The sequence below is a fragment of the Hylobates moloch genome, unplaced genomic scaffold (genome assembly GCF_009828535.3).
Source record: "Hylobates moloch isolate HMO894 unplaced genomic scaffold, HMol_V3 SCAFFOLD_9, whole genome shotgun sequence".
Taxonomy (NCBI): domain Eukaryota; kingdom Metazoa; phylum Chordata; class Mammalia; order Primates; family Hylobatidae; genus Hylobates; species Hylobates moloch.
In genome coordinates, this window is record NW_026652284.1 from 66,770,456 (window position 1) to 66,794,617 (window position 24,162).

General features: G+C 37.2%; 1 protein-coding gene across 8 annotated transcripts in view; it reads left to right on the plus strand.

Annotated features, from left to right (window-relative positions):
- CPNE3 (copine 3) overlaps positions 1-23,764 on the plus strand; it is a 52,196-nt gene extending 28,432 nt beyond the window's left edge. For 6 of the 8 annotated variants that reach the window (XM_032759988.2, XM_058444195.1, XM_032759993.2 and 3 more), the window contains 9 exons: positions 2,014-2,112; positions 3,856-3,942; positions 4,970-5,029; positions 5,560-5,693; positions 8,247-8,301; positions 8,383-8,434; positions 11,982-12,115; positions 13,221-13,457; positions 15,418-23,764. In XM_032759988.2, the coding sequence (XP_032615879.1) occupies positions 2,014-2,112; positions 3,856-3,942; positions 4,970-5,029; positions 5,560-5,693; positions 8,247-8,301; positions 8,383-8,434; positions 11,982-12,115; positions 13,221-13,457; positions 15,418-15,540 (981 nt within the window). In that variant the 3' untranslated portion in view covers positions 15,541-23,764. The remainder of the gene's footprint in view (positions 1-2,013; positions 2,113-3,855; positions 3,943-4,969; positions 5,030-5,559; positions 5,694-8,246; positions 8,302-8,382; positions 8,435-11,981; positions 12,116-13,220; positions 13,458-15,417) is intronic. The other 2 variants (XR_009214890.1, XR_009214891.1) reach the window with 2 other exon arrangements.
- The last annotated feature ends 398 nt before the right edge of the window (positions 23,765-24,162 follow it).

Here is a 24,162-nt window from a genome sequence, read left to right on the forward strand (position 1 = left end):
TGTCTTACCTCAAACCGTATCTGAACATATGCTAGCATTATAAATATCATGTCTGCCTTCAAGGGGCCAAGAGGGAGCTTTTTCTATATATTTATTATAGTGAGTAATCAAAACTTTTCATTTAAAAATATTATTTACATTTCCTGAAATTTTAACGTATGATTAGTCTAAACATATGAACCATTTTAGCCCTTCATAATCTTTACTCAAATAAAATCTTGGCCTTGTCAAAGCTTAATCTTATCTTAGATATAAATCGGTGTTCCCTGATTGCAAATCTAAAATGTAAAGTTCTGTTTTCCATAATTGAAAAATGTCTGTTTAAAAGCCATGAACTTATTAAAATATTAAGATAGTTTGTTTTCTACCTTATCTAAATATTACTTCCTCTAAAAATTATGGAAATTATTAAATTTCTTTTCCCTTGGCACATTAAAGAGTCATATAAAAGGTTTTTGGTTTAAAAATTGGATACTGAGTAGGGCAAGAGTCAAACTGTCAGACTTGGTCAGTGGCCAAAATGCCTGCAAAGCATTTTCTTAGAAAAATAAAATCCTTTTCTGTTACTCAAAATTGAAATTCTCGGCCTTGACTGTTTTGATTGATTGATTTGTAGTCTTCCTGAAGAATAATGGAAATATATGTAGGGAATGAAAGACTTCCAGTTATGATAAGCATTCATTTCATAGAACTGAGGGGAAAAATAGTCACTTTGCCAAGTAAACATAAAAAATCCTGAGCATTTTAGTTTGGCAGTTAATCTAAGTTTGAGAAGGATATTAGCAAGATAAAGCTCTCTATTGGCTGATGGTAAATGCAAATTGCTTCTTAGTTACAAGTTTTTATTTTAAATTACAGGCTCTAGGATTTCAAAGTGTCCTTAGCACAGCATTACTTTACCTGTGTTGGTTACCACACAAGGCATACCGTCTTCTAAGACTTTATTTAGTTCCTCTAAGTCTTAGTTCTGCAAAATGGGCATCATAGTAACAGGATTCCAACTCTGTCTACCTCACAAGACTATTTAGAGAATGTGCACAGTGTACATAATAAATGTTTGCAGAAATGAAATAATCTGTTTTGAAATAAAATACTATAAAAATATTGGTGTTAAATGTTCATAATCATGGTCAATTTCCAGCTTCCCTTGAACACTTCTGCTTGCTAATAGTTCATGCTACCTAATTTTTCCCATTGCAAAGAATATTCTAGTATTCTGGTGAATATTTACTCTTTGACTGCTCTGTCAACCTGTCATGAAATTACATGCAACTCAAATACTCTCACCTCTCTTCTCTCTCCTTTCAGAGAGAGAAAGCATTTAATCAGAGCCAGATCTAGGACTAGAACTCACCCTGTCTCACATGAAAATAGAGTAAATATGACCTGGTGTAGATACTTCCTCAGTGGACTAAGTACTCTTAGCCTGGAATTCTTCTTTTCATTGTAAGAGTTGTGATCTTCACGATGATGCAAATCTGGCTTCATCATATCTAACTTATAACACACGCCAACCTCACCAGATTGCAGCTAATGAAATATACTTTTCATAATTCTAAAGTATCTAGGATTTAATTATATAAATTTTAGCTTTATAGAATGTTGACTTCCTTTCTTTCTCCAGATAATGGTTTTTAGCCATTGCATAGTAATAAGGCAAAGAAGTGGATGAGAAAGAAGGTGTAACTCCATTTTGTCCTTTATCAGCACTTATAGAAGGCATGATAGAGGAGCTGGAAACTGCTTAATGTGGAATTGACACAGTATTTGTGTTTTTCATCTGCCTGTGATCTATCTTAGATCCCCATTCCAAGGATAGCTGGGGTTTGAAAGTGTTTCAATATTGCTTCTCTAGGATATTAATTCCTACTGTCCCAAGTAGGGACTGCATATTACACGTTTTCATTTCCTTTAATTAAAAGGGCACTTCATGATAGATTATATTTATTGCAGCCAATACTTTTTAATAAAACTATATTGATTTTTATATTTTTTTGTTGTATTTAATTTCAGGTGGAGTGTTATGATTATGACAATGATGGGTCACATGATCTCATTGGAACATTTCAAACCACCATGACAAAACTGAAAGAAGCCTCCAGAAGCTCACCTGTAAGTTACATCCTTGCATTTGCATGTACTTTATAGTTTGGCTGTGTATTTATTACTGTATTTCATTTTTTTCCTGTAGCATCAAACGGTTTACTATGCTTTTAGTCTATATTGCATAATGCTCCGAAATGTTTAGTAATCACATAATCCACAATTCATACTTGGGGTATGAATTTTATTGAGCAGAACACCATGTAACAGTTACTAATGCCAGATGAGGACTCCAACTACATGGAGGACAGCAAAGATGATCACAGTGTCAGTCATTAGGAATAGAAGTCCAATCCTTTTGCCTGTTGTATCATGGTATTGGAGTCAAGGCAAACACAATGCAGGCAAGCACTAGAGGGAACCACACTTTACTCAGAGAGAGAAGAGGCAGAGCAATATCAGCTTTAAAAGTAGGCATTGGTTTTCGTGGCCAGCAGTTCCATCCAGCAACCAATGCAGGGCAGTTGGCCCCAGTGTGCTCATCTAGTGCTGTAGAAGAATGACCCTGCTCCTCTCAAGACTATGAAATACTGAAAGCTGGGGGCAGACCTGAGAGTCATTAAGCACAGGCTTCAGCAGGACCAAAGAGCACTTATTGAGCCTGAAGGTATAAATGAATAAGTGAAGTAATCTAGCCCTTTTTCAATGAGAATTAGGTTTGTGGAATTTCTATAGCTCTAAGATACAATAATTTTTTATTGTTTTTCCTTTCTTTAATTTCTAATACTCAATAATTAATACTTATGATTGTGGCTGAGACTCCAGCAAGATCCTGAACCATCAAAGAATTTGTTTAACATAATTTTGTTTTACATCATTGTATTATATCACGTGTATTTTTTAGTGTTTGATTCTTGGAAAACTAGTAATGACTGTGTGAAGTACATAAGTGGCTTTCTGTTAAACAGAAGAGGTGACTTACCAAGCATTTATTGAATATCTCATATCATTATTAGGCAAGACAGAATTTCAAGGTATAACTTGGAGGTGATTATAATGTCACTGTGAAGAAAAAATTAAATGAGACACTTGAAAATAATACAGAGTATGTAACTAAATTTCATATAGTTGTAGAACTTTAAAGAGGTAGATAGAGATCAGAGAAGACTAGAGTAGTAGTGGAAGTTACAGAGGAGAACAACTTGAGCCAAGCCCTAAAGATGGATAGGGGGACAGGAGGGGGAAGGAAGATCGTGCTTTTGGGGGAAGGAAATATAAACAAGAGGAGGTGTTAGATCAATTTTTAACATGTATTCCCAGTGGAAAGAGAAGATCTTTGATGCATATTTTACCATAGAGTTGGGCTTCATATATTTATGATGTTATTTTTTTTTCTTTCCTTTGCAGCATATTTTCGTTCTTTATGTTGGTAACAGCTAGGAGTAATATTTTATTTCCTTTATTATACCATATTATGCCATAGAGCCCAACTCTATGGTAAAATATGCAGCAAAGAGAAAAGATTATGCCTTGGAACATTTGCAAGGAAATTACCCGTAGAGGTAAAATTTATTTGGGGGAACTATTTTGAAAGGTACGCAATTTTAGGAGTGCCTTAATTGTTGGAAATTTACCTGATAAATATTCCACATACTTAACATATTATGTAATTGTTTCAGAGTTATATTTTGCAACAGACCTACATCAGTAGGTAGTTTGATTCTAAAGGAAAAAAAGTCATTCATTTAAAGTCACATTGGCATTTCTAATATTGGTAATAAAAAGTAACATTTTTGTCTTCTCTTCCTACAGGTTGAATTTGAATGCATAAATGAGAAAAAAAGGCAAAAGAAAAAAAGCTACAAGAATTCAGGTGTTATCAGTGTGAAACAGTGTGAGGTCCGTTGGCCTTGGCTACTTATTTTTATTTATTTATTCTTTTTGATCTGGAGCCTTGCTCTGTTGCCCAGGCTGGGGTGCAGTGGCGTGATCTCGGCTCACTGCAACCTCCGCCTCCCGGATTCAAGCAATTCTCTGCCTCAGCCTCCCAGGTAGCTGGGATTACAGGCACCCACCACTACACCCAGCTAATTTTTGTATTTTTAGTGGAGACGGGGTTTCACCATGTTGGCCAGGCTGGCCTTGAACTCCTGACCTTGTGATCCACCCACCTTGGCTTCCCAAAGTGCTGGGATTACAGGCGTGAGCCACTGCACCCGACCCAAGCCTTGCCTACTTATAATATAATGAGATTATATTTTAAGTTCTCCTGTTAGTATGTTTATATTAAACAAATACTTGAATTTCAGGCAGTTGAAAATCACATGAGCATCTGGTCACCTTTAGCAAAAAGAATCAAGTAGGGAAGAACAAAAAAATCAAGTAACCTGTTTCCAAGGTTTGACAACTTATTTGCAAAGGACAAGGATACGTTTTTCATTATCTTAGGAAATATAAAGCATCATAGTATTTTCTCAGCTCTTTAGTGGAAATGGCCTGACCCAATGCATTTATCCTCTTCATAATTTCAATATAAAATGTTATGAGTAGAGGGGAAAAACCAAGATTTTTTAGGGTGAACAAGTGGAGTGGAGTTTTTGTTTTTTAAAATGTTGACTGCTATGCTTATTAAAGCCCTCAACATATTGGATTCATTACTCGTATCTTAAAACTTAAAATGAGTATATTTCATCTTTGGCCATTAATATTCTAATCTTAACATTGCTATAATTATCTGGAAGCAAAATTTTACAGATTCATGGCACATAGGGGAAGGGGTATCTTAAACCTGAATGAAGGGGTAATTTCCATGTTTATATCATGTCCTGTTCAATTTACAAACTTTTAAAAATATGTGCCAAAGAGCTTTTTGCTTCTCTTGTATAGTAGGAGAGTTGTAATTTTAACAGTTTTCTCTTATTTTTAGATTACAGTAGAATGCACATTCCTTGACTATATAATGGGAGGATGTCAGCTGAATTTTACCGTAAGTAACACACTGAATTTTTCAGCATAGGCTTTTTCCTCCATGTTGCAGTATATTTTCTTTCACTGCAAAACTGACTTTGTAATGAAATTTTCACAATCTGTTTAGCATAGTCTTCTTAGAGTCCTCAGGCAGGTTGTCTGGGCTCATCGTGAAGCTCTCAGTTTTGTTGATGAGATCTCTTCCTCCTGAGAGAAAGCAGATGTGTACAAACCTACAAACCGGTGGTTATCCTGGAGTAATTTAAGGACTAGAAAGCATGAGTGAGACAACCTTTTAAAAGACAACCCTTAAGCTTAAGTAATAGATATAATAATTCATTATTTAAGCCATCTAGAAAAGTAGAAGCATCAGGTTGTTTCACATTTATGCTTTACTTGTTTAATTGTCTATGGAAATAGTGGTAGGAATTTGTTAGGAAGTAGGCGCCAGGGTGCATGATTGTATCCCACCTCTTGAAGTTTTCCTGGACATCAAGCACAGGTGTCCCTGCCTTCTCCTTAGTAAGGGCTGCAATTGTTATTTGGCAGGTGGGAGTGGACTTCACTGGCTCCAATGGTGACCCAAGGTCTCCAGACTCCCTTCATTACATCAGCCCCGATGGCGTTAATGAGTATTTGACTGCTCTCTGGTCTGTGGGACTGGTCATTCAAGATTATGATGCGTGAGTATGACTTTGGAAAAACTAAGTATTGTTTTCACAATTCCCCAGAAAGGGTAGTTTGTTTCATCGGCTAGCACTCTGATATAGGTGATAGGATGATGATGCTTTCTCCCTAAAATCCCCGTCTTATCTTCTTCTATTTTTCTCTTTGTGGCAATCTTGCTGTTTACCTTAGATCTCTAATATCTTGCTGTGATTAGTTATCATATATTGCATGTACTTTGCTTTATATTACATATAGTTTGCTATTTACTTCCTGACTGATGTCAGCAAGGCTCTTGTTTCTTTAGTCTGGTTTCCTTGGGGCTTATTCATTAGGCATAAGTTGTATGAGTGATTGAAGCCCAGATGACATGTTTTATAAATACAAATAAAAACTATTTCGTAACATATCTATCTCCTTGGCAGTTGCCAAATTATTTTTTTAATGGTGACTTTTAACAAGTGCTGAAGGATAACTAGATCTAATTGCTATGAAATATTCTGAATGGTTATCAATGGTTAGGTTTTGAAAAGATTTAAATAGGTCCTATTGAGGGTTTACTAAACAATAGGGAAAACATCTGCATTAGTAGTGTTTTTCCTGGATGTGTTAAGAGTACAGAATAAAATTTCACTTGCTTTTGTCTATTATTACTTTATTTACATATTGATGGGGCTTTTCATTAATCTGTAGCATTTAAAGAGGTGAAATTTTTAGGCAAATGCAAAGAAATCTAAAGCAAGGTGGCAATTCCAATTTCAGGCTAGTAAGTTTTAAGGTAAAAATCATTAAATATATTTAACATATATAGAAAATTACTTTATTAGACAGTAGTGAGAGCTTAGAAAGGTGGTCAAATATAACAGAATTAAAAAATTAATAATTTCTCACTAGCAGATATTAAAAGTATTATTACAATTGTCTTAATTAAGAGTATGGAATTAGGACATGACCAGTGGAACCAAGCAAACAGTCCAGAAATAGACCCGTGCATATAAGTGAATTTAGGGGAGGGGGTTATAAAAGCTGTCAAACTGGACAAGAATTGAATTTGGATCCCTGACTCATACTTGCATGTTTTAGGATATTATTCTGTATAGAGTACAGACCAGACTGCTGAAATAGACACCCAAAAACAAAGTGGCTTTGACAAAATAGAGGTTTATTTCACTTCACGTTGCTAGGGGTAAGTATAATAGTTAAGAACTGATAGGGGAGTTCTGCTATTCTCAATTCACAGCTTCCCTCCAGGGGTCCATAGCTCTGGTTCTCATCTTCTCCAGCCAGGGAGAAGAGAAGAAAGGGACCAGGGAGTGAATGTGCATTCCCTTTTAGGGGCGTGATTCAGAAGTGGCTGGCAAATCACTTCTACTCATGTCTCTGTCTCTAGATCCCAGCCACCTGATCACATCCAGCCCAGAGAAGCTAGGAAGAGCAGTCTCTAGCTCAGGTGTTCTATTATTAAAGGAGAGAATGGATATTGCCGGAGAGCAGCAATTCCTGCTTATATCCTACTTCAAAACACTTTCCAGATGAATTAGAAGTTTAATATCAAAAGCAAACTTTAAAGTTTTAGAAGAAAGTATATGTGAATTGTTTATAATCTTGTAGTGAGGAAAACCTTTAAGCAAGAGAGCAAAGGCAAAAATCATGCAACTTTTTTGTGTTCACATTCATTAATATTAAAAACTATGAAAAGAAAGATGCTTTAAACAAAGTTGAAGACAGACTACAAACTGGGGAAAAATGTATCTTTCTTTCTTTTGAGAGAGGGTCTTGCTCTGTCACCCAGGCTGGAGTACAGTGGTGCAGTCACGGTTCACTGCAGCCTCCACTTCCTGGACCCAAGCGATCCTCCCACCTCAGCCTGGGAGAAATATTTCTGACATGGCATAGGCTCTATCTTCAGTGCAAAACTAACTGTTAAGAATAAATATGAAAGGAATATTCCTCGTAGAAAAATTATGTTCATTATGGTGTTTTATAATGGCAGAACATTGGCTATCAGACATCTGTGGGAGGATATCCATTTTGTGGGATACTCAGTGGCTGTTCACGTGATGTTATATATTTGGTCCACTGTCCCTCTCCCTAATGTATGAATGTTTGTATTAAGTGGCATAAATAAAAGCTACCAATAACCTCTGATCATCTGAGGTCAGATTTTGCTGCCAAATGAGTTTGCTATCAATTAGTAAAAAAAGAATTGTGGTTTTCAGGGCTTCATGTATTTATTTACTCATTTGATCACTGAAATGATACACAAGATTTAAGTAGAACAGAGTAGGTTATAAAACATGCATGTAAACTCCATTTCTACAAAATCTGTAGAGAGAAACATTTTTCTTCCTCAGTGCACAGAAAAATATTTAGGATGAGAGTTGTCAAATATTAACATTGATTCTCTTTGGCAGTTAATATAGGTAATCTTTGTTTTATCTTCATACTTTTCTAAGATTTTGAAAAATTGTTTTTGAAATGAGCTCATATTGATTTTATCATGAGCAAAGATAAAGCTCTTTTTATTTTGGAAAAAAACAGTATTTTATTAAATATTTTTTTCTTTTTAGTGATAAGATGTTTCCAGCTTTTGGTTTTGGAGCTCAGATACCTCCTCAGTGGCAGGTAAGAGGAAATCTCATTTTAAAGCTTTGCCTCCTAGAAAAGCAGCCCAGCCCTCATCAGTCCTTTGTCCATCTTTGACAGGTATCACATGAATTTCCAATGAACTTCAACCCATCCAATCCCTACTGCAATGGTAAGTTAAAAAATAAACATGAAGACTTCAAATGGAAAGGCTCACTAGTCTTTGTTGTTTTGTTCTTTGTTCTTTGTTCTTGTGATTAAAACTACTCAAATTTCATCTCTAGGTTTCATTTTCTTACATATTTAACTTTCTGTTGTATAAGGTAGAAGAATTGCACCAGGTTGGTGGTTAGGGTGGTAATGGTAATTATGGGGCAAATCAGTATTATGATGATGAAGGTGGTAAGCTAAATCCTCCTACCTTAAGAACTTTAATAGGACAAAAACATTCTCAATCTTTGGAGTAGATCAGTAAAAATATCATATATTAAAAGTGTTTTCACATATAAATTTATTTAAAAACAAACCTTCAATAAAATGAGTAATTTAACATACAGATCTTTTGAAGCTTTTTTCAGAGTAGTAGTCACTCTCTATGAAGAGAAAAGTATCCAGCATCTAATACTTGTTGCTCACACAGTATTCTGTAAGTAGCTGGGATGGGCAAAAGGAACAAAGAATTAAGCTTCTATAGCAGCTTTCCTCTGTGTAGAGAGCAGGAGGCAGATATTTGTCTTTCATTTCACTTTTTTCTTTTATTTATTTAAAAAAAATAGAGACAAGGTCTCGCTATGTTGGCCAGGCTGGTCTTGAACTCTTGACCTCATGCTATCTTCCTGCCTTCTGCCTTGGCCTCCCAAAGTACTGGGATTAGAGGCATGAGCCACCATGCCCAGCCACGTTTTACTTTTTTCCTTATACCTCAAGTATCCAAGTGTTGCTTCTTTTTTTTTACCACATTGAGCAATCAATCAGAAATGCCAGCTCTTCCACTAAATTATATATGAGACTAAAATATATACGAGTTTCCACTAAAATATATATGAGTTTGGAGAAGGCAAGGTCCTTTTGACAATTACAAATGTATAGCTTTCTAACAGAAGAAAATGTTTTTTCCTTTTCTTTCTAAACAATATTCATAAGGTGGAAGAGCATGAACAATTTTTGTGGGGGCAGTTTGCAATATGGTTTTGTTCTTTTCCCCAGAACACTTTTTCCATACTAATTCAGTGTTCTTTGAGGCACTTTCAGTGACTGGTTGTGACCTCTTTTATTCCCTAGCCATTTGAAACTGGGAATGTTATTCTTTTTAAGAAATATGCTTCATGTTTATAATGAAAGTGGAATAATCTTTAGAATTTGTTGTAATTAGCTTTCATTTATTGTAAATGAATATGGATGACATATCATATGATAATTCATTTTAGAAGTTCAGTCACTCTGTGAGTAATGTAAGCCCATCCTTGGGCTGTTCACCAAGTGGTTTACACTCTGGAAAAAGCATCAGTTTGGTTTTAAACAAAGGAGATATACAGCAAAAAGCTCAGAGCCTTATTTTAAGGCAAGGAAGTTTAATCCCGTTTTCCTAACTAATCATTGAATCTAGTTGCGTTAGAAATAATATGTCTTAGAAATAACTTGTTACTTTGATGCATAGAGAGGGTTTTGGCATAATTCAATTTTAATTAAGGAATTGAAGGCTCTTGATATTTGTGAACAAATTATTATTGTTATTATTATTTTTATTTATTTTATTTATTTATTTTTTTTTGAGATGAAGTCTTGCTCTTGTCCCCCAGGCTGGAGTGCAATAGCACAATCTCGGCTCACTGCAACCTCCACCTCCTGGGTTCAAGCAATTCTCTGCCACGGCCCCCTCCACCAAGTAGCTGGGATTACAGGCGCCTGCCACCACGCTCGGCTAATTTTTGTATTTTTAATAGAGACGGGGTTTCACCATGTTGGCCAGGCTGGTCTAGAACTGCTGACCTCATGTGATCTACCTGCCTCTGCCTCCCAAAGTGCTGAGATTATAGGCATGAGCCACCGTACCCAGCCCTAAATGAATTATTTATACCTTTGTTACTACTGGACTGACTACTAGCTACATGGACCTTATGCATGTAAAATCACCCCTGCATATGAATTAGTTATGTTCTCAAAGGTTGTTGATAAGACTACCTGTTCCTAAGTTCAAAGAAACTAAGAGGAGTTTATTGGAACTCTTACATTTTAAGAGAAGAGAGTTGGTTTCCTGAAGCTTTCAAGCCAAGTATGGTCATGCACTAAAAATGACATTTTAGTCAAGGACAGACCACATATATGACAGTAGGCCCATAAGATTTTAATATTTTATTTTTACTGTAAAGACATAGAAAAGGTACAGTTGCTGTAATTGCCTACATTATTCAGTATAGCAATATGCAGTACAGGTTTTTAACCTAGGAGTAATAGGCTATACCATCTAGGTTTGTGTAAGTATACTCTATGATGTTCATACAATGATGAAATCGCCTAACGATGCATTTCTCAGAATTTATCCCCATTGGTAAGTGACACATGACTGTATATGCTTCTCTTTTTTGTTGATCTGTGTTCTATTAGACATTTTAAAATCAAGAGACCTGTTTTGATTTACATTAATTTTTTTTTGTGGCAAGTATCTGTGATGATCTCAGCAAGTATTGTTGGAACTTCTTTAGAATTTCTGTTATCCTATCTGCATCCTAAATGCTGTGATATTAAGGGCACATTCAACAGGTGCTTGTGTGGGATACAAGTTTCATCAGTAGTGCTTTGACCAGCAATGTCAGTCAACTTTCACTGGGTTGTGCTGTTGTAATAAACAATCTCTAAATCTCAGTGGCTTTAATGACAACAGTTTATTTCTTGCTCATTTTACATGCAGCTAGACTGTAGTTCTCTCCATGTTTCTTATATTGGGACTCAGGCTGAAGGAACAGCCTTATCTGGGATGTACTGCTCCTATGGCAGAGGAAAGGAGCAAGAGAGCTGGAAAAAACAGGCAGTAGTTCTTAAGACATCTGCTTAGGCATGGGTGTCCCATGCATTGGTCAAAGCTAATCAAGTGGTCCTGTCCAATTTTCTATTATAAAATGCACCAGCAGGTCTAGGGGTAGTACCCCTAAACAAACACATCAGTGCTTCTGCAGCACAATGGATAAATAACCTGGAAGTGAATATTTGGAACTAATGCAGTCTGTGATACAATGATTAACCTTTAACTTATTGAATAAACACGTGTCAATTAACTAGAATTAATATTAGGTTTATCGCCATCTGGTATTTTTGTAGAACCTCTGGCCACATATGCAAATGATTTTTCATTTTATACCTTTCATCATCAGTTGTATGATGTGGAACCTTTTTCTTGGTTTTCTATCAGAGCCACATTCCCAACATGTATTAAAAATTAAGCACAAATGTAACAGTCCTACCATAGACTAATGAGTAATTTGACTGAGATGAAAGTAAATCCCTTCTACCAGGGGACAACAGAGCTTATAGGTTTTTGCAATGGATCATACCTATGGAGTTATGTAATACATAGCTTAGAGGAACTCCTGCTTATAGAACTTTTGACTATTTAAAGCACTATATGTTGATACATATAATCAAATTAGCCAGTATTGTGAGTAAACACATTGTGCTTGAGAATTTTTAATACTGTTTTTTGTTTGTTTGTTTGTTTGTTCTAGGAATCCAAGGCATCATAGAGGCGTATCGGTCTTGTCTTCCTCAGATAAAACTCTATGGACCAACTAATTTTTCTCCAATCATAAATCACGTGGCCAGGTTTGCTGCTGCAGCCACACAACAGCAGACAGCTTCTGTAAGTGCTCTATGGCCAGGGAATGGGAAGAATGTGGATTGGTAGCAGCTCCTGGTACCGTTTTTCTATGTTTTTGGTTTGTCATAATACAAAGTCAGGGCAAGATACAATAACATAGTCATTCTTGGTTAGGGAGTAACCTTGGTTGTTGTTATACTAGTGATCATTAAAAATAAGACAACAACAAAATAACACTTGGCATTCATGAGTCTTTTATCCTTGGAATTAACTTTCTTAGATAGGTTCTACCAAAAAAAAATGCCTATCATCTACCTTTTTGAAGTAGACATAACAAATTAAGCTTAAGGAAACTTACCACATCAGATGCAAGATTTCTTGTTGTACTAAAGATATTTGAATGAGCTAACCATTACCTATTGGACCGTGGATACCAAACTTCTCTTAGCTTCAGCATATTCAGAAGTAAGTTAGGGGAAACTACCTCAAACTGTTGTTGAAAAGGTTAGATAATTCATATAAAGTGCACAATGCCTGGGTCAGAGTAAACACTCAACATATGTTAACTAATATTGTAAATCTTATTCCTATTCTAGACTTAAATGGCCCAAAAGATGGAGTCACTACTTGATGTAACATTTTACTGCTCTCTGAAAAGGTTTATCTTAGGTGACACAATCTGGGGGATGATTTCATCACTTAAACCATATCTATTTTTTTTTTGTATTTTAGTTTCTAAAATTTTTGTATTCTAGTATTCTAATTCTAATAATTTTTGTATTTATTTGATCTTCTGAGAATGAAGTTTCCACTTGCCTCCTTGATAGATACTTTGACATATTTAATACTTGAGTTAAACTGTTTATTCCTAGCCTTACTGAAAGGTTAATCTGTGACATTTAGATGTCCTGCTTCCATATATTTTGCCAACCCTATTTTGTGGTCTGCTGCACTTTTAATGAACCTGCAGTTTTTGTAAGAGTCAATTTCCTTGTCATCAGAGAAGCTTAGAATATTTTATGTGGTAGTAGCTAGGGTAGAGACTGGCAAGGAAAATGAACAAGAAAGACTGGATGACTCATCAAGCCAGAGATGCCATTAGCCGTTGCTTGACTTGCTCAGGGGACATGTTTTCTTTTTCTGGCAGCAATATTTTGTGCTTTTGATTATTACTGATGGTGTGATCACAGACCTTGATGAAACCAGACAAGCTATAGTTAATGCCTCCAGGCTGCCTATGTCCATCATAATTGTTGGAGTTGGAGGTGCTGACTTTAGCGCCATGGAGTTTCTGGATGGTGATGGTGGAAGTCTCCGCTCCCCATCGGGCGAAGTGGCCATCAGAGATATTGTCCAGTTTGTGCCTTTCAGACAGTTCCAGAATGTGAGTACCACTCCTCCCTACTCAAACACTGAAGTGACTGAACACAGACCTTTGCCCATCTACAACCAGGCAGTTGAGTAGGTGTGCGGGGTTAGAGGATGTGTGAACACTGTCCTTTGTCCATTTGAGAGCTCCGATTTGGTTTGGCAGTGTTGCTTCAGGATGTACATTATGTGCTTCTTGCAGGCTATATGATAAATTGTCTTAAAATAGTATTGTGACTCTCTCAAGTATTTTATCTTTACCTTTGTAACAACAGGAAAAAACTCTTATGTAACTGTATGCCAAATCCCCCTCAAGCTGGAGGTTTAGTTTGATGAATATCTCTTAGAACACTATTTTACCCAGTTTACTCCAGTGGTAACATATTGCAGAGCTATAGTACAGAATCACGACCAGGATACTTACAGTGGTATAATCAAGATGCATCACAAGGATCCCTCTTGTTGCCTTTTTATAGCCACATCCCCTTCTTCCTACTTCTAGCCCTTCCTTAACCTTGGAAACCACTTACTAATACACTCTTCATTTCTATAATTTTATCATTTCAAGAATATCATATAAATGGAATCGTACAATATGCAACCTTTTGGGATTGGCTTTTTTTCCACTTAGCATCACTCTCTCGAGAATCATCAAGTTTTTGCAAGTACTCCTTTTTATTGCTGAGTCATATTCCATGGTATGGATGCACCACCATTTGTGTGACCATTACCCCACAAAAGGACATCTGGCTGTTGCCTGTTTTTCTCTCTGATACATAAGGCTACTATAAACATTTACGCATGGGTTTTTGTTGTTGTTGTTGTTGTTTGTTTGTTTTGTTTTTGTTTTGAGACAGAGTCTTGCTCTGTCACCCAGGCTGGAGTACAGTACTGCAACCTCTGCTTCCTGGGTTCAAGTGATTCTCGTGCCTCAGCCTCCCGAGTAGCTGGGATTACAGGTGTGCACCACTATGCCTGGCAATTTTTTTTTTTAGATTTTTTAGTAGAGACAGGGTTTTACCATGTTGGCCAGGCTGGTCTAAAACTCCTGACCTCAAGTGATCCACCTGCCTCGGCCTCCCTAAGTGCTGGGATTACAGTCTTGTGCCACCGCACCCAGCCTATGCATGGGTTTTTGTGCAAACATAAGCTTTTATTCCTCTGGGATAAATACCTAGGACTACAGTTGCTGGGTTATATTGTAGTTGCATGTTTAACTCTTAAAGCAGTTGTTAAACTCTTCTAAAGTGGCTATATCATTTAACATTCCCACCAGCAATGGGAGGGGAGGAAGTGGAGTGTTGTGATTATAAAGTAGTAATGTTAGGTAGGGATCTTTGTGGTGTTGAGGCAGTTCTGTATCTCGATTGTGGTGGTGGTAAAACAGATCTACCCAGATGACAAAATTGCATAGAATTATACAGACACACACACACACACACACACACACACACACACACACACACACACACAAATGAGTACATGTAAAACTAGAAATCACAGTAAGTTCTGTGAACTGTATCAATGTCAGCTGCCTGGTTTTGGTAATATATTATAGTTATGCAAGATGTGACCTTTGGAGGAATCTGGGTGAAGGGTATATGGTACCTTTCTTTATTGTTTTTGCAACTTCCTATGAATCTATAATTGTTGTAAAAAAAGTAAAAAAAATTAATACCAAGTAAGTGAAAGACCCACATTTAAAAGTTATAAAACAACAACAAAATCATTAAATGTTAGAATGCTGACACCGAAAAAGGACTTGACAAATGTTAGCAGGGATAGTAATAGCAGTCATAAGTAACATTGGCTAGTTAGCTCGTTCCATATTTCATGGACTGTTCCTAAGAAAAGGTACAGGCCTATGAATTAGAATTGCTTCACTTTAGTGGCTGCTGAAGTATCCCTAGTCTTTTATGAAAAAGCCAGGAAAATTCAGTTGCTAATAAAGTCACTTTGATTTTGTTTTTCACAAGGCTCCAAAAGAAGCACTTGCTCAGTGTGTCTTGGCAGAGATTCCCCAGCAGGTGGTGGGCTACTTCAATACATACAAACTCCTTCCTCCCAAGAACCCAGCCACGAAACAACAGAAGCAGTGACCACTTCAACAGAATTCTTTTGTGTTATGTGGAGCAATGCCATCTCTCACCCCAAATCATGTATCTGTCATTCTATGTACTTTTTACCCCCAGCATTTATGATGTAAATCTTTCTCTATGGATTATATCTGTTTAAAGCATTCTTTCTAGGTTCTTTTGGGGGGACAGTGCCAAGTCCATCTTTGCCCAATCAATTCAGTGATTGATAGCGATTTACATTCATTGCAGTAAAGCTCTTTGGATTAGAAATTACTGTGGGGAAAGCTTATTTTGTTGTTGTTTTTGTTTACTTGCATATGATGAAAATGCTGTTTTTAAGTGTTTGTCAATAGGAAAAATGGAAAACTGTTGGGATGATGTGGTTTGCAGGTTGCTGTGCCTGATTCACAGTGTATGTTGTATAAGCCAATGTCCATACCTGATTATGAGAGCTTCTTAAATTATATGATATCAAATTTGTTCCTGTAACTCTGTATACAGTGCTTTTCTGCAAGGTAAAAATAACCTTTCTGTGCATCTGATTTTTGCTACAGTTTAGACACTATGGTTTACAAAACAGCATGCACTCAACTTGGGACTTTATGAAAAGTACTGAATGAGCAGGAAAAGGCACATACTCAGTTTTTTAAATGTACAATCAACAAGTAAAAATAACCTCATGTAAGTAAGCCATTTTTATTTGCCTTTCTATATATTTTATTTTATTATGGAAAACTGTAAACATGGTCAGATTTGGCTTTTTTTTCATTAGCTGAGCATGACTTTCCGGATATTGTAGATGCACAGATGGTAGGTTGTCCTGAATTCTACATTATTAGATTACTTTAATTGAGATTTATTAAAATGGTTAGGACTGTTTTGTCCAGAAAAGATAAGAGGACCAAACATATAAGGTGAAATTCAGAATTCCATTTCCTTCTAACTAATGAAAACCTACTTACTAAAAAAAAATCTTATACTTTCCTTGCTAAGCTCCCATACATTGATTTGTACAGATCCACTTATTCATTTTCTCCTTTTTTTAAGTACCATTTTCATCTGATTTTTAAACTCATGATACCAGTTATCTGTTAATCAAAATTGCATTTTACAATTTAATAATGTGATATTTCCTATGTCTAGAACATACTTTATTAGGTATACAACCTACTGCAACTTAGAAAAAGGAAAGAAAAAAGAAAACTTTTCCAACTGCTGCATTAAGGTAGAGTGGATTTTATGTGCTTTTTTTTTTTAAGAGTTGAATTTCTTTTCCTGACTTTTACCTTTTACAGCGTATTACTTAGTGAACATTACATTTTCAGAATAGATCCAGTAATATTTTATTGAGGGCCTGTGTGCTAAAAACTATGCATATCTCTATATTGGCCAATTATCTTTAATAATTTACCTTTTGAAATTGCATGTTTATCATAGATCCTTAAGTGGACGCATCCAGTGCCACGTTGATGTGCCTCTTAGTTTTATTGAAAAGCTGCCCCACAGCCCATGTCTGTTGTTCTCTGCAATGCCTCAAGGGAGTGAGCTCTCAACCACAGATAGCTGTGGCTTCTCAGAAGCAGCTCATTGCCAAGGCCAGGCTGAGAGGGGACCTGCTTGCTGTGGTGGTTGCCTAGCCCAGGTGAGCATTTACCTACCACCTTCCCAGTTGGCTAGCTGTCCTTTGGATATGTGCTGTTAACTGGGGAAGGCACCTAACTAGTAGCCTGCTACTCCATAGTATGGCTTAATAGATGACACATCATTTTGACATTATCAATAGGAGAAAAGAAAACTAACCCTTCTTCTGATTGTTTGGAGCCATAGTTGTCTCAGATGTTCTAATTCTCTTTGTATGCTTGGAAACAGCATAGATATGTTGCTGTGGTTTTCAGAATTTTCTCTTTTAATCACAAGAAGCCTTTTTAAAAAATGACTTACACATATTCTCAATGTACAGTAAAAACAGACAGAAGTGAGCTTATCTGTTTGATGCTGAGGCAGGGTCCCAGTCACTGGGTGTATCCTCCTTCTCCTTAACCAGCTCCTCAGCAGCCCCTGAGTCACCTGCACAAGGTATTTGGGAACTGCTGGTCATGAGCATTCCTGGTTTTCTTCAGCCAAATAACAGTTAATCACTGTAATTGGATTTGGTCTTCATTATTTTATATTCTGATTTTATCAGAATTATTCTATTTTAAAATTGTTTTAAAATTTAAAAACATTTAATTCATGATCATGTTCATCAGTAGATGCTATTATTCATAAGAACTGTGATTCCAGCAAACTAGAGTAATTGGTGCCTTTTTACAGTTTTGAATAAAAGCATTTACAATTTCTAAATTATCAGTTTTCAGTTTCAGCACTCAACCTCATCACACGCTGATTTAATATTGTTTTATATTAAAATAGTCCTTTTCCCTGTTGTGCCACCATTCATTTAAGTGCTATTTGTTCTTAAAATGTATTTAAAGAAAAATTACCCATATTTACTTTCACACCTCATATAATCAGATCTATTACAAATATATATCGGAGTGATAGTGGCCAGGATAGATGTAATATTTCTTACAGATGCTGGCACAGAGGAAATAATATACCAGCTAATCTAGTCACCTAACCTTGTGGTTAGAATTGAAATTTGAAGACCAGAAAAATTTGAAGTCTGATCAGGGATTTACAACTGTTCATTATATTGGTGCCTTCAGCAATCTTTCCAAAGTAAATTCAGGGCCCCATTGCTACTTATGCTATATTTTGACATACCTTTTTTTTTTTCAATTTTGTAAACTTCCTGGAAAGCTGTCTTCACTAAGTATCCCCTAGTCTCTGTATGTGTGGTTAGTAGTCATGGAAATGACACAAAGTACGCCAGAAGTTTGGTGGAACGTGTTAGAAACTGTTTTGTGCTTTTATGGATGTCATACTTGACAATACATGTATAGGTTACTAATATATGAATTGATGCTAAATATATCTTACATTCGAATTCCTTTTGGATAAAGTTATTTCTTGATGTGACACAGTAGTGTCTTGTTTTCATTTTTATTCTTTACATGTGACCAAAACAATAGAAAAGTTAAAAATAAAATATAGTGTTTTAGGTGGCCTTGACTTCATATTTTACTGAATTAAACAATTTGGGGGATATTATTTTATGGGATTTATTTGTTTAAAAGATATTGAGTAGGTCCAAGATACTCTTCTGGGTGCAGTAAAGGAAAGATTCTTAGCTTATAGCTAGAATGGCCTGAGGTATCTATCATGTCAAGAAGGATAGTATAACCACCTAACTTTAAAAAATTTTTTTAATTGCTTTTGTCATGGGCATTAGGCAGGACTTTGCCAGTGGTGACCAAGACAGCCACAGTTGCTGCCTTTGTAGAAACAACGGTCTAGTGGGGGAGAGAAAACATTGAGCAAGTAATTATAGAGATGTGAGATCTGCGTGTGAAACAACATACAGTAGGGAGAGACCTAACCCATCTAAGAGGCAAGGAGCGCTTCTCTGAGGATATGCCATGTAAGCTAAGACCTGAAAGTTAGCTGGGTGAAGAAGGTTAAAAGCACTTATGAAGCTGTCAGGCCAATAGCAAGTATAGAGTTGAATGTTTTAGGAGTGGACAGAAGTTTGAGTTTGTTGGAATATAAAGTATAAGAGGGAAAGTGGTAAAAGAAATGAGGTGGAGTGGTTTGTGGTGTTTACATCCTGAGGGCCTTTTGGGGCAGGTGAGGGAGTTCAGACTGAGGCTTAGGGTAATGGGATGCCACTAAATTGATTTAAGCAAATGAATGATGTGATTATATTTGTGCATTTGAAAAACCAGAGGACCATACTTTTTAGGGCAGACAGATGAGTTCAGAAGCCCACAGAGTTCCACATGGAACCCTGTGACCAAATGTGGGTCTAGTCGCAGTGGCTTTGCCTTGGTGAAGGCCAGATGGCAGAGCTGATAGTGGTCACCTTCTGGCAGAGACTCAGCTGTTTGGTCACATACTTTCTAAGTGTCTTATTCTAGGTCTGTTTCCAAATTCTGAGCTTTTCCTGCCTCACTATGAAATTGTCTGGTAGACCCATATCTTGTTGGTTCCTTAATGGTGCAGAGGCTGGTTCAGACCTGGTGATAATAGATCTCCAGGATTGCCAAACCCTTGGATGTAGCAAGACCATCACCCTTGTCACTTGTCACCAAGTAACATCACTTCCTGATCATCACCACATTTGGCCAGATTCTCCAGAAAAACCACAGTAGTTTGAAATGTCCATACACTTTGGCTTGGCTGTTGATTCCTTCCTCCACAATGATGGCAAGTATTATTATACGCAGAATTGTGACTTCTTACTGCTTGGGAAAGGAGAGCTATCTCTGTTCTTTAATCAGCAGATGCTCACAAAGCATTTATTGGTGCTCTCAAAGCACCAAGTTTTATAGCAGCACCTGGTCTTCTAGGACTGGACTCAGAAGAATTTCGAGGATGGGGAGCTTTAAGGAGTTCTCAGAGAAAAGTCTGAGTAGGAAATAATTTGTTTTTTTTCAACCATCCCTTCCTTCTAGTAAGAAATATTCCATTTTTCTTCGAACAAATATTTATTGGGTAGTCTATTACTGGCAATCAACAGGGGAATTCAGAGTAAAAAAATTCTTGCTGACTTCAAAGCTTATGATCTAATATGGAAAAGGAGAGAGTATATGATGTTAAACAGAACAAGAGTGAGCAAGGTGAGGGACTCTGCTGTGTTGGAGTAAGACTGGCCCTTCTCGTGCCTTCAGGCATCCACGGTGATGAGTAAAGAGGGGCCCTTGAATACTGCTTCTGGAAAGATGCTTCTCCTGCTCATCGCGCTGTCATTCATTGCTCTCCACTACCATCCTATGATCACTGTTCATGCCAGCCCTCACAAGAAGCCCAGACCATTAGTTTCCAACCCCTGTATTCTGACTCCATACCCCACTTCTCTCCAGTGCCCCATACCCTTCCACTCTGCCCTCAAGAACTGGGTCATTCATTAGCAGAAATTTCTGATATCAATGTTTTTTTCTGAACAGTCCCTTCACCTTTTAATTCTAATTAAAACCTGCCTCTCTTGAAGAACATTGCTTCCTCTGCTGCCCTCTCAAGTGGTGGTAATTTCCTCTTCCTGATCTCCCTGGGCTTGGAGGCTGCGTAGGTGCCCTCCTTGATCCTCCCTTCTGCTTTCAGATAGCTTTTCCCTCCTCTTTAAAACCTCTGGCTTTGAATCTCGCATCATTAGATTAGATCACTCTCTCTATCCCTCCTTATAATAATACTGCTCTCTATTCAACCTCAGCCCACGTTCTGAAGGTCATATGCTAGACCTTATCGTTATTGATTAAAAGAGCCCCTCCCTGATCGCATTTTCGAGTATTCAGTTTTTCAATAACAACCCCTTTTGCAATTCACTCCCCTTAGTACCACAACTCTAACAAGTCTGCCTCTGTGCCTTCAAACACAAATCCTACCAACTTCTCAGTATCTCTATGGTCTGGCCCCTCCTGCTCTTTCCTTTTCTGAAATTCTTTTCTATTAATCTCTGCATTGTCATTCACTCCAACCACACGGGCTTTCTTGCTCTTACTTGAATATGCCTGGCATATTCCTGGCTCAGGACTTTTGCACTTGCTGTTGCCCCTTCCTGAAAACCCAGCCTCCCCTAGCCACTTGGAAACCTTGTTCCCTCACCTCCTTCAGGTCTTTATTTAAGCATCACTCAGTGAGGCCTTTTCTGATCACCTTATTTAAAAGTGTACCTCTTTCCCTAGTACTTTTTATCTTTCTTCTCTGTTTAAAGTATATTTATTTTGGCCAGGTGCCGTAGCTTACGCCTGTAATCATGGCACTTTGGGAGGCTAAGTTGGGTGGATTGGTTAAGCTCAGGAGTTTGAGACCAGCCTGGGCAACATGGTGAAAACCCATTGTATTAGTCCATTCTCATGCTGCTAGTAAAGGCATACCCAAGACTGGGTAATTTATAAAGGAAAGAGGTGTAATTGACTCACAGTTCAGCATAGCTGGGGAGGTTTCAGGAAACTTGCAATCATGGCAGAAGAGGAAGCAAACACATCCTTCTCCACCTGGTGGCAGCACGGAGAAGTGCAGAGCAAAGTTGGGGAAAAGCCCCTTATAAAATCATCAGATCTCATGAGAACGGACTCCCTATCACCAGAACAGCATGGAGGTAACCACCCCCATGATTCAATTACCTCCCATCTGGGTCCCTCCCATGACACGTGGGGATTATGGGAACTACAATTCAAGATGAGGACACAGCCAAACCAAATCACCTGTCTCAATACAAAAATTAGCTGGGTGTGGTAGAGCACACTTTTGGTTCCAGCTACTTGGGAGGCTGTGAGGTAGGAGGATCGCTGGAGCCTGGGAAGTTGTTTTTTGTTGTTGATGTTTTTTTTTTTTTTTTCTTGTCCTCCGTCACCCACTAGAATGTCAGTTCCAAGAAATCTGGGATTTTTGCCTGTTTGTTCACTGCTTTCTCCTCAGACCCTAGAAGATACCTTGGCATTTAGAAGGCATTCCCTAAATAGACACTGAAAGAATGAATGAATGAAGTATGTGCTAGAGCATATATAAAGACAAAAGTTAGTTTATATGAGAAAATATTGAAGCTTAGAATGGGAAGATTTTCTATTCAATGTGGAGAGTAGTCAGCGCAGTGGGAAGATCTTGGAGAGCTTCATGGATGGTTTGACATTTCATCTGGGACTTAAAGGTTTTACGGGGCTTTATAATGTAGAGAAAGCGGAAGAGCCTTTCAGCAAAGAAATCGGCATTGTCAGTGGCATGGATTAAGAAAGCGTGAGTTGAGAAACATTGTTAGTATAGGGAGATGAATGTATGAATGAACCCTTTTGTTTCATAACTAAATCTCTTTATTCACTTTTACAAATGTGATATTGAAATTCAAACAATATTAATCTTCCACATATTTTATTTCTTTATTTTTTGTAGAGACAGGGTCTCAAACTCCTGGCCTCAAGTGATCTGCCTGCCTTAGCCTTCTAAAGTGCTGGGATTACAGGCATAAGCCACCATGCCTGACCACACATATTTCTATTTTAATGAAATCTGTGGTTAGTCCTTTTCTGAAGGACATGCTAAATCTGAATTTTTCCTCTCAGATTTGGAATATAAATATGGTCCTAACATGACAGACTTGATCATCATTTGACCCCGTAAAATCTTGGCAAATGTACTTGTTTATTTGAAAAAGGCCTGCTTTAGGTGGATGCTACTTTTATCAAGCCTGTCCGTGGGCTTCATGTTTGAAAAGCATGTGTTATCTTTTGACCTTGAACTCTGCTTTACTCTGGCGTAGCCCTGGACAAAGGGTCTTATTACAAAACACGAATGTTTTGTAAAATGGTACTTGGAGTAGGAATCTTTAAATTCTCTTGCAAGTCTAAGATTCTGGTGTAAACAACAGAGCTTGATTTATTCAAAGCTGGATGCAAGAAGCTGTATCACGAGCCCAGTTAATAACCCTTAGTGTACACTGTATGCTGAATTCTGTATTACTTAGGATTCCCAGCAGAGAGGATTCTCATAAATTTGTGGCAGAATCATTGTGTGCAGTGGACAAAGATGACTAGAGGTGCAAAGGGACAGTAAGGGGGCTGTGACCTTTCAGGTATTACTCCCTTTCCTCATCCGAGGGAGTTATTATCTAGAAATGTCAGGTTGCATTGCTTATTGATGCACATTTATTTGACCTTTGCACCATCACTTCTAGTCACAAAAGTTATAGTAGGAAAAATACAATCAGTCATAAAAACCCACAGAGAAAAACATCAAATTTTACTACAGTGTGTAGGTATGGTACTTAAAATATCAATTTCAAGTATCTTTGGTCTGATTAGTTATAATAAATTCCAGAACAGTGTTTAATGATTAATTAACACCTTCTAAAGATTAAAAAAATTCGCGTAGGAGGGTAAAGGCATTATTGTAAATATAGAACAGGTCCAAATTACTGAAAGTACAGATTCTTCTCTTATTGGCTTTCTGTGTAGCAATTTTTCATCTAATACAACTGACATAAAATAGATTTTTATAAATCAAGGGTGTTTAATCTTTTGGCTTCTCTGGGTGACACTGGAAGAATTGTCTTAGGCCACACATAAAATACACTAACACTAATGGTAGCTGATAAACTAAAAAAAAAAAAAAAAATTACAAAAAAACTCATAATGTTTTAAGAAAGTTTACAAATTTGTGTTGGGCTGCATTCAAAGTTGTCTGGGCTGCATATGACCTGCAGGCTGCAGGTTCAACAAGCTTATTATATATTATGTTAAGAGGGGACCAAGTTACTCCTTTCCTTTGGGTATACTTAGAGCTTTCGGCCCATTCTAATACTACAATTGGTGAAGTTGTGCAATTCATTTTATTTTTCTTTTTTTAATTCCTTTTTTGTTTTTAGACGGCGTCTCACTGTGTTGCCCAGGCTGGATTGCAGTGGCACGATCTTGGCTCACTGCAACCTCCACCTCCTGGGTTCAAGTGATTCTCGTGCCTCAGCCTCCCAAGTAGCTGGGATTATAGGCACCTGCCACCACACCCAGCTAATTTTTGTATTTATTTATTTATTTATTCATTTATTTTTGA